Source organism: Anastrepha obliqua, chromosome 2 (genome assembly GCF_027943255.1).
Source record: "Anastrepha obliqua isolate idAnaObli1 chromosome 2, idAnaObli1_1.0, whole genome shotgun sequence".
Classification (NCBI taxonomy): domain Eukaryota; kingdom Metazoa; phylum Arthropoda; class Insecta; order Diptera; family Tephritidae; genus Anastrepha; species Anastrepha obliqua.
Window position 1 is genome coordinate 61,135,050 of NC_072893.1, and position 16,018 is coordinate 61,151,067.

The 16,018-nt window shown below is 33.9% G+C and overlaps 1 protein-coding gene across 1 annotated transcript in view; it reads left to right on the forward strand.

The window, feature by feature from the left end:
* Positions 1-11,355: 11,355 nt before the first annotated feature.
* The window catches only part of LOC129236855 (b(0,+)-type amino acid transporter 1), a 103,366-nt gene continuing 98,703 nt past the window's right edge, over positions 11,356-16,018 (forward strand). Inside the window, exon 1 of the mRNA XM_054871124.1 lies at positions 11,356-11,443. Within this exon, the coding sequence (XP_054727099.1) occupies positions 11,404-11,443 (40 nt within the window). The 5' untranslated portion in view covers positions 11,356-11,403. The remainder of the gene's footprint in view (positions 11,444-16,018) is intronic.

Sequence of the window (16,018 nt, forward strand, 5' to 3'; positions counted from 1 at the left end):
AAAAACTTTCACTAGAATGTAAACAAAGAAAGAAAGCAACAACAAAGATGTAAACCACTTTGCCATTCAAAATACCAAGTCGCAAATCAGCTGCTCTCGTGTGAATGAATTCGCCTTGCCGAGAAGGTTCAGCGACTAACAGTGATGCCATAACTTCGAGAAAAATAATACATGAAAAGAGTACTAACTACCTGTTTTGCCCTTTTTCGGAAAATCACTCATTACAATTAACAATAAAACAAACACAAAGCATACTTATATAATTTACGTTAATACATACACACATACATATTTGCTCATACCTTTGATTTTACCTTTTTCAATTACATTAACTGAGATTTAATACATTTTTCCACGCACATATAAATTATATTTCGTTATCTTAAAACTAGAACATGGTGTATTCTTTTCAAATCGGAATTGCATAAGAACAGCCGAAATCGACTAAATTTTAAATTTACTTACCTCGTTTTATTTAGCAAATAAAAACTCAAATTATTAATTACCAGTTAACAATTAATTGGCAATAAATTTGTACCAGATTCTTTAAGCAACTCTGTGCAGCTTGTTTAGTGAGAAGAGTAAAGTGTCTGTTCAGTGAGGGAACGAAATAACATGAAAAAGAAATGGCATTAAAATCAAATCGGGGAAAAATAATGAGTTTTCAATGAAATTATCTTTTCAGAATCAATTTCTTTCGAAAATGATGCTTAATATAAAATTAAAATCTAAAAGGAAATGAGTCGAGTAAGAGGGTGAAGTCGCTGTTCCTACTTATGTGAAGAGCAAGGGCAGGAGCTCCATGGGCTACGGAAGAAAGCTGTTGCAATTCACTTTTGAGTTGCATTTTGTTTGAATAATTTAAGAAGCAATAGCTGCTGTCTCATTAAATTTTGAAGCAGTATAAAGTCATTTTTTTTTCTGAACTCTATTGTATTGACTGCTTAAGCTCAAATAGCACCTCTTATAAACTAATTAAATTCGTTCTAAAGTTAAGCTTTCTCCATTCTTCTCATACCATCAGGAGTTTTGGAAAACAGCCTATATGTGTCTGAACTCCAAATTAAAAACGATGTCGCCAGTGTTCTATAAACTTCGCGAACGAATTTTTTTTTTTTTCAAAGTAAATTTCCACAATTTGGAAGCGTTTTTCTGGTGTTAACTGATTCATGCTGACTTGCCAAACTTTACTGAACAGAAATGTCAGCACAGCTGTCAAACTATAGTTATCGATATCGATAGTTCTCATTCAGCTAAAAGTACACTTGATATACGATATCTTATACAGAGTCCGGCACTCGAAGTGTAACCAACTTCAGACCGCTCGTGCAGCTGATGCATGGGCATCAGCTGTCTGTTAGTTGGATAATTGACAGTCCAGATTATTGTTTACAAGCACGTAATTTGCCGAGAGTAAACGCGAAAAAAGAAAATAAGTAATGGATTTCAAACGTAATAGTATGATTGCATTATATTTAGCTGGAAAATCACAATCAGCGAGTGTTCGTGAGCTCGAGCACCTTTAAGTAAATGAAAATGTTGTTTATCGCACCATTACTCGTTACAATGATACTGGTAGAATCGTGAAACGTTATGGAGTTAGTTATCAAAAGACTGCAATGTCACGTGAAACGGTTCAAAAAGGGAAGAAGCGACTTGAGCGAAATCCTCGACGAAGTGCCAAGAAAATCGATAATGAACTGAAAATATCTGACTGTAGCATCCGACGCATACTGAGAAATGATCTCAAAGTCAAGCCTGAACTAAAGGTTTTCACCAGTCTCGAGGCGCTGAAAAAAGATTGTCCGCGAGAGGGCCAAAATACCGGCAAGACACATTCGGGCAGCTTGAGATTCGTTTCTGGACCTACTCAAGGCCATAGTCAAGGCAAAAGGTGGTCATATCGAGGAAATTGATAAATTGAGGTAAATTGATTCTTAGTTTTGTATTATATTCACACATGCTTTTTACTTTGAATTGAATAAAAGTAATTTTCCAAACTAAATTTATGGCGTTTTTAATTGGTTACACTTCGAATGCCGGACCCTGTATAATGTAATTCTTATAGTGATTATTGTTCTTAGAGCTTCAAGTAGATATATATAAATAAAGTAAAAAAAGAGGTTGTCTGTAAAGTCGGTTTACTGACGATAGTTTAACGTGACAACGTCATAAGAAAATATTAATGGGATGGTTGCAATTTTCAAAACAAAATTTTAATTTTATTTGTTTGATAGATATTTTGTATTGATATAGAGGAGGAGGTAAATGGAATTGCAATGGAATAGGTCAAGTTACATTTACACAAACGTGAAAAATGACGAAACATTTATCAAATTCATGAAAGATATCTTCAATTTCGATTGTGCATCAGACGTTAATAAGTCAACAACACTAAGAGGCACCATCAATGATTTGTCTTTTTCAAGACACTTTACACTCGAAACACTCCCTTTCATTTCCTACTTTTTCTATCATCGTCCTATTCTCAACAGAGAAATGGTTCATTACCATGCACACAGGAAGAAGGCATATGCAAGTACAAGTATGTGAATTTATATACCTACATATGCGCATATACATACATATATATGTTCACTCAAGTAGGACAGAGCCAGATGTCGAACGTTGCCGAACGCGGGGGCCGATTGTGCTCTTTGTCGTTCGTTCCGCGCTCTCGCTTGCAGTTCAAGCACATTAGCTTACATTTGCTTGCGTACGGAATAGATTCGTATATTTGAGATGTCCATATGATTTGTATGCATCTTTACATATAGATTTGTTCTTTTTGAAAATTGCGCGAAATTGTATATGTATATGCATGTTTATATACATATATTAGTATACAACATATCTTATAAGGTATGTGGTAAATATTACCATACATTTTTTCCTTCATATATAATAAAAAAATTAATAATAATAACATTAAAACAACAGGTATTATTAACAAACTTTGTTTTATTTTAAATTCTTCAAGTAAATCAAATTAATAATAATCAATAATAAGGCATATGCAAATACAAATACGTGAATTTATATATGTACATATGCGCATATACATACATATATACGCTCACTTAAGTAGGAGAGAGCAAGATGTCGAACGTTGCCGTTCGTTTGCTTTGTTCGTTCCGCGCTTTCGCTTGCAGTTCATTCAAGGTAACGGCAATGAGCAAGGTAACGACAAATGAGCAAGGTAACGACAAATGAGCAAGGTAACACTAATGAGCAAGGTAACGACAAATGAGCAAGGTAACACTAATGAGCAAGGTAACGACAAATGAGCAAGGTAATGACACATTTTTTCGTGCGTGCAGCCGGCTAAATCGAATTATAAGACGTTATCACGTCAATAATTTTATTACATTGCGAAGAGGTAGTAGTAACTAAGACTATAGGACAGTCACGTTGGTATTAAATTATAAGCAGTCATAAAAGATTACTCGATGAGCCGAGCTTCTTGGCTATGTTTTCGTTAGGAAAGGGAAATAAACTTTGTCCTTAAGGCATTCATACCCTTGTACCTTTAGTGCGCGCGGATATATTATGAATAGAGGGGTTCTTCAGAAGAGAGTTAACTGACCTTGGCTCGCTTAATAGAATAAATTATAAATGTAACATGTTTAAGCAAGTATTAGGTTGTTTCAGGATAAAGTTTATTTTTTTAATTCCAATTAAATATATATATTTTAACTGTTTATGAATCATAAGTAATGCTCTCCAAATGTATTTTTATATGGTTCTCGAGTGAAATTGAACTTACTCTCTCAGACCGGATGCCCATTGTGATATGAGTTGCTTGGACTTAATTTTGCACCTCTTATTGAAAAAAAAAAAATCAAAAACATGAAACATGTAAGCGCCACGGTTTATATACAAATTCAAACATCTCTGGTAGTCACATATCAGCCAAGCTTAAATCTAAAAAAAAACCAGCTGTTTCACAGTTCATTTTAGCTCTATTGCGGTGGAAATGCTAGACATTTATAAGGTATAACAGAGCTCTTAACAGCAGTTACCTTCACACACAGATTTCTCCTTCAAAGTGCTCTCCTCTAAAGCCGGTACATATTTGCCAATGTTTTATTTTATATTTTGAGACGATTTCTCTATGCTGGGTATTGCTTTCAATACTCTCCGGAAAATTTGGCATTTGACTTCAATAGACACACAAGAGATGTCCTAGACCGGTAATTTCAGTTTGGAAAAGGAATGTCCCACAGGGCCATATTTGGCAATGATCGGTGGCTGGTCTCCGGTATTTAGAGCTACTTTACTAAAAATTATTAACAAATTTGTTCGATGCAAACGAGCGTTGTCGTCATGCAGAATCTACAAATTGCTTTCCACAATTCCGATCGTTTCTTCTGGCTGTTTCTCCGAAGTGTATTCATGCCGCAAATATTGCATACTGGACAAAAGTGTAAATGAAGGCTTTAAGGTGAATGCATAAACCGAACTCATTTGCTTACTCAATTCATTACATAATTTATGATAAAATTATTATTAAATAAAAATATTGTATAATGAAGTGCAAAGCAAGCCAATGGCTTTGTAATGGATTATACGATGTATAATGGATTATCGTACCAGCCAATAAGTTAAACTGCAACAACCGCAAAAATCCCAAAAAGCACATTAAACAATTATAAGTCTATCAAAAATTCTCAAAGCCTGGTGTCCGTGACTGTCTTAACGTATACAGTCGCTTTTATTGGAAATGTTTGGAGAGATGCAGGAAAGTGACGCGATCAAATACTCGTGACAGAAATTTGCAAGTAAATAACAAAAAAATATTAACTTTTTTCACAATGCATCCACTAATTAAATACAAACTAACAGCTTTACTTATTTAAATATACATACACACATACAAGCTCTCTGATTCAATTTGGACTATGACATTTAAAACAAATTGCGTTACGTATACGCAGCGGTCGGTAATTGCAAAGTAAACATTTGATGAGTAAAAAAAAGAAATTTAAATATAAATTAGAAAAATTTGGATAATGAGATTGTAATACGGGAAATATATAAAGCTTTGCACATATCCACATACACATGTTTGTATGTAAACAAGCTTATAAGTGAGCTGCTGCGAGTGATTCACATGCAGCTGAAAAAATGTCGGAGTACATTAAAGTGCTGATGATCGACGAGCGAGCAAACAGAAGTACTGTGAATTTCGCTAAACTAGCTTTATTAAAGAAATGCTTATTTATTGGAATACGATAAGGACGTGAAGCGTTACAATATCAAAAATAAGAGAAATAGAAAATTAAAAACAACAATAATTATAACAGAGTTACAGTAAGTAAGCAAGTCGACTAAGCGTTTTTATACGAACTTATTTGATGGAATAGTTTCGAACAAAAATCTTTATTCATATGTAAAGGGTCTTTCAAAAGACGCATCTAGATGTGGTTTTAAAATAAAACATTTAAAAATTTAGATTTTCCAGGTTTCACTATTTTTTTTTCTAAATGCGGCTCTTAACAATTATATGTGGAAAATGACATCATTTACAGTTAGAATTAAAAAAAAACGATTTTATTTTTTTTTCTTAATGTACATATATTTAAAAATACGCACAGAAAATTTAATATCGTTCCGGTGAATATTTTCGAAGTTACACGCAAATTTGAAAAAGCGTTTCAGAGAAAAGTAAAGTGCTTTTCAAACTTTAAACACGTTTTTCTATAAATGTTGTTTTCAAAGACGGTGACCGATATTACTCGAAAACGGTTGAACCGATTAGTCTCAAATTTTAGCATGAACTTTTTAAATATATGATTTAGTAATTAATTAAAGATTTTTTCTCACTGACAAATATATATTTTTTATAAACAATTTAAGGCCGAAATGTTGGTCAAAAATCGATTTTTTTCTTAAGAAACTGCCATTTCGTCAAAAAAATTTATTTTGCTTATTCCTTCGCTTATCTACTAGATTTAGCATTACTTTAACGAAATCTGTTTGGTTTTTTAATTTCAGAAGATCCAGTTTAGAGATATAGTGGTCGCCGAAAAATGTCTTTTTTGAGAGGAGCTCTCGGAGATCAGTTGTAGCTCCTTTCCAAATAAATATTTTTACTAATATAGTTTAAAGATAACATAATATGTGTACACATTTTTAGATCAATAAATTTAAAAGTTTTCTCAGAAAAAAATTCATGGAAAATTCGCTATTTTCGGCCTTCTAACTGTATATAACCCTTTAACATAGTTACACCAAACTTGATTACGCTTTGTCTACGTAAGTTAGCGATTTTGATCCCCAAGTCACAATTTTTTGTATGCTGCTACCTACTTGACAAACTAACTGTACTCTGGTATTTAAAGGGAGTTTTTAAAATGTTTTTTATTTCGCAATGATTTGGTTTAAATTAAAGGTTTAAAAAAAAGTTTCTTGAGGCCGACGCTGTCATTTACGTCCTCTGAACACGCAATCAGCTTTTCCAAATAGCTGTCGCAGTGCCAAACATTTGCACCGTTAAAATTTTGGAGTACAAGCTCTAATTGATTTGTAGTACTTAAAAACTGGTTCTGGGCTTTGATAAGTTTCCTCTGAACACCTCATCCACTTAAGTGAAGGTAACTTGACCTCCTGACGACCAGCTGAAGTGTTAACTGTGCTGTTGTTTTCGACATCAAAAATTTATCTTTATAACAATATCCAGTGTAAAAAAGTGATTTTAAATCAGCTTAAAAAAATGTGGCACGTCCGCAAACACAAAAATTTTACCGCCTGTTGATATATTTGAAAACCACGTTAATAAATATTGATGAACTTTAGCATGCCACTTGACACATTCAACTCTTTCCATAACGATTGGCTACTTGCACCAATATCTGACCCCCTTCCTACGGTAATGAATCGAAATCGTGAATTTTTTGTATTAAGTTGTCCAAGATGCACTTTGTAATTTGTCGTACGCACAGAAGGCTGGCTGCTTCCAAGAGAACTTAGTTTCAACTTTCATTGCGTCGTAACAAATTATGCACAGCATGTCCTCAACAGATGCTTCTTTCACTCTCCGCATTATGTTTAACGAGAAGTTTAAGACTCCATCGTCTACCTTTACCTTCAGTAGCCATCTTCGAATAGTCGATTCGCCGGGTAATGGATATCCATTCTTGCACAAGTGCACATACATATGCCCCTGGTCCGGCTGCGTGTAGAGCAATAGCGGAAGAAATATCGTTCCAAGTCCAGTGAACATTTTTGTTGCCATCTCTAAGTTTACGCACTTGTCCTTTTGTGAAAATGAGCTGCACACTAGTTTCGAGCTCCTCATGTTCAGCGAGTTTGTTTTTAAGCTTCTCCACTTCTACCGCAAGAAATGCTATTCGACAATCTTCATATGATCTAGAGTACAAACTTATTTCAAAAACGCATGCTGTTAAGTGAAATTAAATTACTATTTATTCGTTTTGAGTTGAAACATCGACGAAATTGGAAGAATTATTACTTATTTTATTCCAACGATAATCAACGTTAAATCCTAACATAGCGATGACATAAGTTGATCTGCTATAATGTACCACTGTAAGTTTACTTGAGTCACATCATTGACTTGAAATAGTCGTTTAGTCATGCGTTTGCAATATTTAGTATTTATTTTTCGGGGGGTTTTCATAAACAGAACAGTTTTGAATTTACACAAAACTAAGTCCCTTCAGCGATAACAGTGGATCAACTTGCAATACTCATAAAATTGCAGTAATTGCAATAATTCTCTATTAATTAATATTTTATTATATAATATATTTATATCTCACATATATTAGAATTTAACAAAAACAACCATGTTGTGCAAGGACTAGCTTACTACAAGTTTGCTCAGCAACTATTTCGATTTGTATGTAGGTATATTTTTTCAATGTTAGCCACTGAAGGTGGCTGAAAATGTGAATAGAGCTTATGGAACTGATGCTGTAACAGCCAACCCTGAGCAATTTTGGTTTCTTCGATGGATTTCAGTAGTTGTAATGTCAAAGATGCATGACGCTGTGGAGGACGAATTCTCTACGAGTATGTGTCCAAATGTCGATAAAATAATAGAGATTGAAGACATCGATCTTCATGAAAGTATTTTTGCGGTTGACCAACAGCTAAATATTGAACAAATGAAATATTTCAATTTAATATAATATTTTATAATATTTGTATAAGGCTTAATACAAAAAGAAGGTCGGTGTATGGGTGCCAGAGGAGTTAACGCAACAAAAAAACTCATGGACCGAATCACCATCTGCGAAAACAGAAAAGGCCACACCCTCCTTTTGTTGTTGAAAAGTAAGTCAATTATGATAACCCCAAGGGAAAACGATCGTGGACGTATCGGGGTGAGCAAAATTCTGGATTTGGACTTGTAGTGTCAACAATTTGACCATCTGAAGCTAGATTTGGCTAATAAGAGAGGAACTGTGTTCCATCAGGAATAGGTTACACACATCCATAATGACTCGCCAGAAGTTCTGGGACGTTTTTAAACATACATATAAACCCACCTTATAGTCCGGACAGGACCGTGAGTGATTACCGTCTGTTACAGTCTATGGCGAAAGATTTGCTGGTGAAAAATTCGAATCAAGAGAAGCTAGTGGCAGTCCCAGTTTTTCCAATAGATATAAGGTTTTCTGTGAGGGAGTTAAAATGGAACTACCTTCAAAATTGCAATAAGGTATCAAATAAAACAGTGCATATATCACCCAAATTGTATCATCTTCACTAACCGAAATAAAGCAGGAACCCAAAATAACAGTCATCACATTAAAAAAAAAAAAGAAAGTCAATGAAATGAAAGTCAATTATGTTGAAGACAAAAATTTGTGTTGTGCCTCCTCCTCCATAAGAATTTTTATTTTGCTATCTTTTTGAAAAAGAGCAATACAAACTTTGCACTTTGTATTTAGTGGAATAATACTTGTAACAGTTAAAATGCGATTTCTTTTTTGGCAAAAATAAAAGGCTTGGTTAAATAACCAAACAGCCTTCAGTTCAATTTTAGAGAATTTCCAGATTTCAAAAATATATAATTTGTTGGTATTGGGTCAGTCTGACTCAACAAGCGAGATACAAATCAGCTGTGGTCTTAATTCGAGTTGAACGCTTTCATTTTATTCAGCCAACCCTTCTATTTTTGGCGAAAAGTCAACTTTTAACCACAAAACTTTCTTGGTAGAAAAGATGTTCAGTTGATGATGATATGACTACAATTGGAATCATTGAGAACTCATTTGATCGCTTGAATAGCACTGAGCATTTCCTCTGTGAGTGTCTTGTGTTGGCTAGAGGAAGGTTATGAATTTGCGTTCCGATGCCATGAGAATTAGTAATATTTGTTCTCTCAAGCTGGAGGATATTTCTAGATTTGCCAAAAATCTGGAAAATTCTCACAGGACTAGCTATCTCTGTCTCTGTCTCTATTATACTTTATCTCTTCTCTCTGTCACTTCTCTTCTTTCCTTCTACATCTACCTACACTTTTACTTTCCAGAGCTTTAAATACAATGGACTTTTTAGTCTGAGTGCTTTAAGCGCTACCAAATCAAGCTTTTTACAATTCTTTAGGTCCCCGAAATAAAGTCTTAAATACCATGCAAAAATACTGACCGTTTTTAGTTCTACATCCCTTTTCTTCTTATACTATAGCCTATGGATTGGAATTATACCACTTAAGAACTAATCTGCTTATGCATTTGGATACAGCAGTTAGCGTATTTGGGCGAAACGAAAAGTAAAGATGATGGTGCAATGGTGATGATATAAGAGATTGCTTTAGGAGTTTGAATTTATATTTGCCCCACTGACGATCACTTAAAGACTTTGATCACTACAAATTAGAATCTATTTTTACTGAAAACTCGTAAAGGAAAGTACGTTTTCAGTCATAAATTTCTATTCATTGTATTTTAATTTTTTTTCTAAATTTTACATATGGGTTTGTATAATTAATCTCATTTTAAATGCATATATATTATATGTTCATATGTAGAGTTGGTAATTATCAAAATAAAAAAAAAAAAAAATCTACAGCTTAAAGTGTCCATAAGTCATTGGATGCTGCTGATTCGAGTTATATAAGTTTGACTGTGTTCATTAAGTTATCACCACGTGCATCCTTAAGGGGCCTCTCAAAAAAGACTTTTTGCGGTGACCACTATATCTCTGAACTGGATCCTCTGATATTAAAAAACCAAACAAAGTATTGTTAAATCTATTAATTAATCGAAGGAATAGGCCAAAAAAATGTTTCTGACAAAATGGCGGTGTCTAAAAAAAATCAATTTTTGACCAAAATTCTGGCCTTAAATTGTTTATAAAAATAATATTTATCGGTGAGAAAGAATCTTCGATTAATTACTAAAAAATATATTTAAAAAGCTCGTTTTAAACTGTGAGACTAATCGATTTAGCCGTTTTCGAGTAATGTTGGCCACCGACTTTTGAAAACATCATTTTGAGAAAAACGTGTTTAAAGTTTGAAAAGTACTTTAAATAGCATAATTTTTAGCTTAACTTACATGGAGTTCTCTATTCCAGGACCGTATAATACACCCTCCGCCGCTTCGGCAGCTTCTAATAGCGCGAGCTGATGTTGTCTGCCGGCCATTCTTCCATGTCGGGTGCTTTCACGCGCTGCTCATCTGCGCTGCACTCTGAAACGCCTTTTCAAATTTGCGTGCAACTTCCAAAATATTCATCGGAACGATATAAAATTTCATGTGTGTACTCTTAAATACATATATGTATATTAAGAAAAAAAAAATAATAAAAAAAATCGATTTTTTGAAAATTCTAACTGTAATAGCCCCTTAAAGTCTGTAGCCTTCTCATTTATTATAATGATATTTACTTTGAATACAACTCGAATTGGCCATTTCGAAACTGGTATTATTCTAGTCACTGCCGAACTAGTTCGCGTATCCCCTTATCAATACTAATTCATGAAACATAATTATTTTGGACTAGTTTGGCTTTTTGCTACAAGGAAATTACATAAATATAGGGAATATTAAATGCATCGGATGTATCAGCACCTTCGCAAAATATTTTTCACTTACAATACAGAGAGTAATGCCTGAGAGACTTACAATTTTATTGTGGTATAGCAACAACTAACTAAAAGCTTTGTGTGTAGCAGTGCGCTATTCGTGCACACCTCGTTGAACTGCTCGTTTGCGCCGACGCTATTAATGCGCCCCCTTAACGTTAATTTCAACTTGTTGGGATTTGCTTTGGTTTGATTTGCAGCTCAACTCAACTTAACTGAACTCAACTCAGCAATGCATTTGTGTTTGTTATAAATACGGACAGCACAACTTTCCGGCTTTCATTCTCTCGCAGTGGTTAAAGTGACATGAAAGTGAAGACATTGGGGCACTGTAGCAAGTCATGTATCATGATCCAAACACAGCTAATATTCTTGCCAATGGTAAGCGAAAAGTTATAGAAAAAATTAGAAATCATATAAAAAAAAAGAAAAAACAATGAACTACCTAAGTAATAATGGACTCTGAAAAATAAGTTTCTATATGAAAAAGGACTTTTGAGAAAATTTGTAGTGAAAATTAAGTGTAAAAATGCAATATGTTGGCCGAAAAGAAATTAAATTATGTACATGAGAAATAAGTTCAATAGCTCGTGAATGTATCATATTATATGTGAATGTTAGTGCTTCAGATGTGCCCGGCGCGTCTAAAGAGTGTGTGTGTGTGTTTGAATGAATGTGTTTTGTTTTTTGCCTGTGCACCATGTGGCTTCTCTAAAAGCTGTCAAATCTTCTAGCAGTCAGGCATTCTTCGCCTGATTTCATGTCTTCGGTTTGTGCAAAATAAGGGCGCGGCGTATCTTGTGTTCGTCGTACACCAAGCAGGTGGTATTCATATGTTTTTGCAGTACTGTGACCCAGCGCGTGGGTGATAGGTACTAACATTTAACAATAAAAAGTTGAAAACAATTTCGAAGTTAATAAGAGAAGTTGGCTGAAGAGAAGAGATGCATAATCTATTACAATAATTTTCGATTTAGAAACCTGGGTTGGCGAATAAATGCAATAAGTAAAAATGGTAAAAAAATAAGTAAAAATGAAAAAAAATAATTTTACGTTAAAAGAGTTAAATTTATATTTTTTGAAATAAGTATACAAAAAATTTAATCAATCTAGCTTATGCTAAATATTGTAGTTGCAATATTTGTGTTTTTCTTTTTGCATTTTCCTCCTCTTCACTCTGCGTAATCCAATCGCATTTTCTTAATAAACAAATTGTCTACAATAACTCAATGAATGCTATAATTATGTTTTTGAATTGCCTTCAGATTACACGTAGTTACGCATATTTGTGGTTAGCTCATTAAGTTTGGTTGATTGGCGGCAACTGCTTATGACGGCGGAATTTATTTACTGGCTGCAAAAATCGCACTGTTAAAGAATTTTGCAATTGACTTAGGTTGCATGTGAAAAAAAGCAGACTTAAAAATGTGTATGTATCCTCAGCTATTCGCTTACGTTTGTGTGTATACGTTTGCATATAAATTCCATGCACTTAATATTCGCCTGCTTGCCACAACACTTTTGTGTGAATCTGTTCAGCTACATTTTGATACAGTGTTTTATTTTGGAATAAAAATAAGTAAACTTAAACTAGAAAATAATTGTTACCAAGCAATAAAACAACAAATTTTGGCTTCGAAACTAGCGTGATCGTTATTGCGTGGTTTTATGTGGAATTCCAATCTCGGTCGTGAAATATGAAAAGCTCAAATCTTCTTTCATTTAAAAGAAATAAAAAATTGTAGCAAGCAGAGGTACGAGTAAAACTTTGAGTTTTATTATAGAGTTTAGTACATAAGAGCGCAATTACGATTAGCAGAAGCCAGTTGTTTACTGTGTCATGCTGTTGTTTACTCAAGTAGCGGAAAGTTTTGCTCTTGAATCTCTATACAAAATCAGCTGATACTTTCATTCAATTAGATAGTGTGAGTTTAGTACTATGAAACTCACTGTGATCATGAAACACCAAATGATAGAAAAGGTTTTTTCCAATAGCGGTTGCTCCTTGGCAGGTATTGGTAAACCTATTAGTGCATTTATGCACTACGCATTGATCAACGGCCCGAAATGCAAGCATCTTTAATAATAATTCATAGTGTCGAAGGAGCATGCTAACCATCTTGATCATATTTGAGGGTCGTATAAAACTTCTGCCATGCTTTGGTCTCCAAAATCCTTGAAGGGCTGTTTCCAAGAAGTGGTTAGAGCAAATACCAAGGGTGCTGGTTTGTCGGGGTACCAGTTATTAAAACTCTTTTTGAAATTCGTTTTGCTTTAATTGAATTGGATAAAGAAGTAAGCGAATGGATACATAAAATCCAGTTAGAAAATCGAATGGTAAAGGGCATTAGCCTTACGAATATTAAGGGCCTTCTAGAAATTATTGGCAGCCGAATGGACATCAGATCAGAGCGAATTTCATGGTGTTGCTTTTTCTTTAGTCAAGAGAATTTTTTTAGGTTCCTTAATAATTATTTCATACTTTGAACGATTAAAAGAACGCATCAGAACCTTCTGTCAATTTGACCACAACATTGCTTCCTTTTGTAAGAAAAATGCAAAGCACAATGAATATTTTTTTATTTTGTATTTATGTTTCTATGTAGCTACATTTTACATACTTTAAAAAATTCTTCCTTTTTTACTCATTTATAAAGTTTAGTACAAATTTAAATACAACGATTTATATATCATGAAAAAACATTTTAAGCAGAAGCGAGCCTAGGTACTTATGAACGGTAAGCCAATGCTTTAAATAATCGATTATTGTGACAGTGAATGCAGCTTAATCTAGTCTATTATTCATAGCTGGAGTTTGTCGGTTTTGCCAAAAAATGGGTGTATTAGGGTATTATTGATACTTTCTTGAGCATCGTCGTATAAAATTCACTAGACTTATGAAAAAGATAAGGAACGCGAACAAACTTTCTACTAAATTCATTGCAAGTACACCAGTTCGATGCTAATGAGTTTCCCTGACGGGTAGTTTAGTGAACTAATATCAAGTTGCTATGCTGCAGAATTTTTTTCTAAATGTTTTGAGTCTTAAAAAATGCCAGTTTTTTTCATATACTAATTCTCGCCAGTTTAGAACAGATTACAGTTCTTAATTTGCATGAGTTGCTAAAAATTATTTTCAATAAAAAAAATCGCAATTGAGGATATCTACTTCTCAAGTATTTAATATTATTAGTACCTACGAAAATTCTACTTATTTGCTTTGAAATAATTTTTTGCGTATATCTTATCCAAAAAGAACACAGTGAGTTGCGGTGTAGCACGTTGTCGGGTATTCGTCACATTTATTTTTCCTTGCCACATGATTTCTTTTTTTGATATATGCACAATACATATGCAATAGCGCGAAATTTCCCAATGTTATTGTATTTATTTAAAATTTGCCGAAGCGCATGCGGCCGGAAGAGCCTTGGAATGCAATTAAATGTATGGGAGAGCATAGAGAGTGATAACACGAAATTGAGAGAGAAGAATGAGATTCACTCACACATATATGCATATATGTATGCACATATTTACGATGGTGTGCAATATGTCTGCAAGCCAATATAAATCCACACTTACATATACATACATGTATAAGCAAAATCTTGCCGCCCGCAATTTGTGTGCCTCATACGTTGGTGCCAACAAATGGTTATGTGAGAGCGAATTAAAGTGAGAAAATATATTAAAAAATGTAATTGAAGTAGAAAGTGAGAGAGCATATTCGCAGCCGGAAAATAAGAAAATGCTTTTGGTGAGCCGATAGAAGGACAGTCGAATACAGACAGGTAGAGCGAAAGAGATATAGAGAGGAAGAGAGAATAAGCAAGACCGAGGACAAGTGGAAGTTTTAAAGGGTACTTTGTTGTGGCTGCATTTTATGAACTCTGTGTGTAGATGAATAAGATACCAGGCGGCCGGGTCTAATCGACATACGAGTATACATAGCTGCCAAGTTGCTTGCTGTTTTTTGGTCGCACTGTTCTATGCCGCACTCTTCGTCAGAGTCATTCCCTGTTGGTTTTACTTATTTTAGTATGGCAAAACACCAGCTGCATGCGGCAACAGCTGTTTTTGCTGTCGTGTCCACCAATCAATGGCAATATTTAGCTGTAAGCAATGCAGCAAAAGGCACGTAAATGTGTCAGTATGTATGTATATATGAAGATACTTGTAAATGTTTATATGTATGCATATATCACCTTAATGCACCTATATATACTCGTACATATTTTTGCATTTGTGTATTTAGGTACACATATACATACATACACATATATAAATATGTTATGCATGTAGGAGTGTATATGCTTCAGTTTGCTGTTCGACGGTGCCGGTATCGGAGCTTTTATCAGTGGCCTTGTTTCGTGTTGACCTCTTTTATTTCCAGGCGTTATGAATTATATCGACTAGCCGAATTGGCATTTGTCAGCGGGAATTTTTGATGACATTTCATCACTTTATTACTTTATTTCGTTAAGTTTTCTCATTCAAGTTTTTATGTTATGTTGCTTTCCTAAATCTATGGTTTATTATAACATTTATAGCCGGTACTTTCTACTTGTCTATATTTGCATATACCCACATATGGTGATTAAAATAGGTACACCTAACGTTCATAGAGAAAATCCAAGTTTCTTAAAGTAATAATAGGTATTAATGGGGTTTTTAATTCATAGATTAATTTAACAAATATAAATAACTACTCAAGGATCTTTTAAAACTTAAACTAGTCACAATAGGAACAAGAAAGAACTATTCATCTGGTCATTAAAAGAGCTACGAGATAGAAATAGATACGATACAAAATGTATTTAGTGACTTTATTAAAAATGCTGTTTAAATTAGCGAAGTTGAATCAATATCTACTGTGTCCACGATGATTGTCAATGACTTTTTGTATTCGATTTGGCATAGAATTGATAATCCTACAACAAGTTTCTGCTGAAGTGG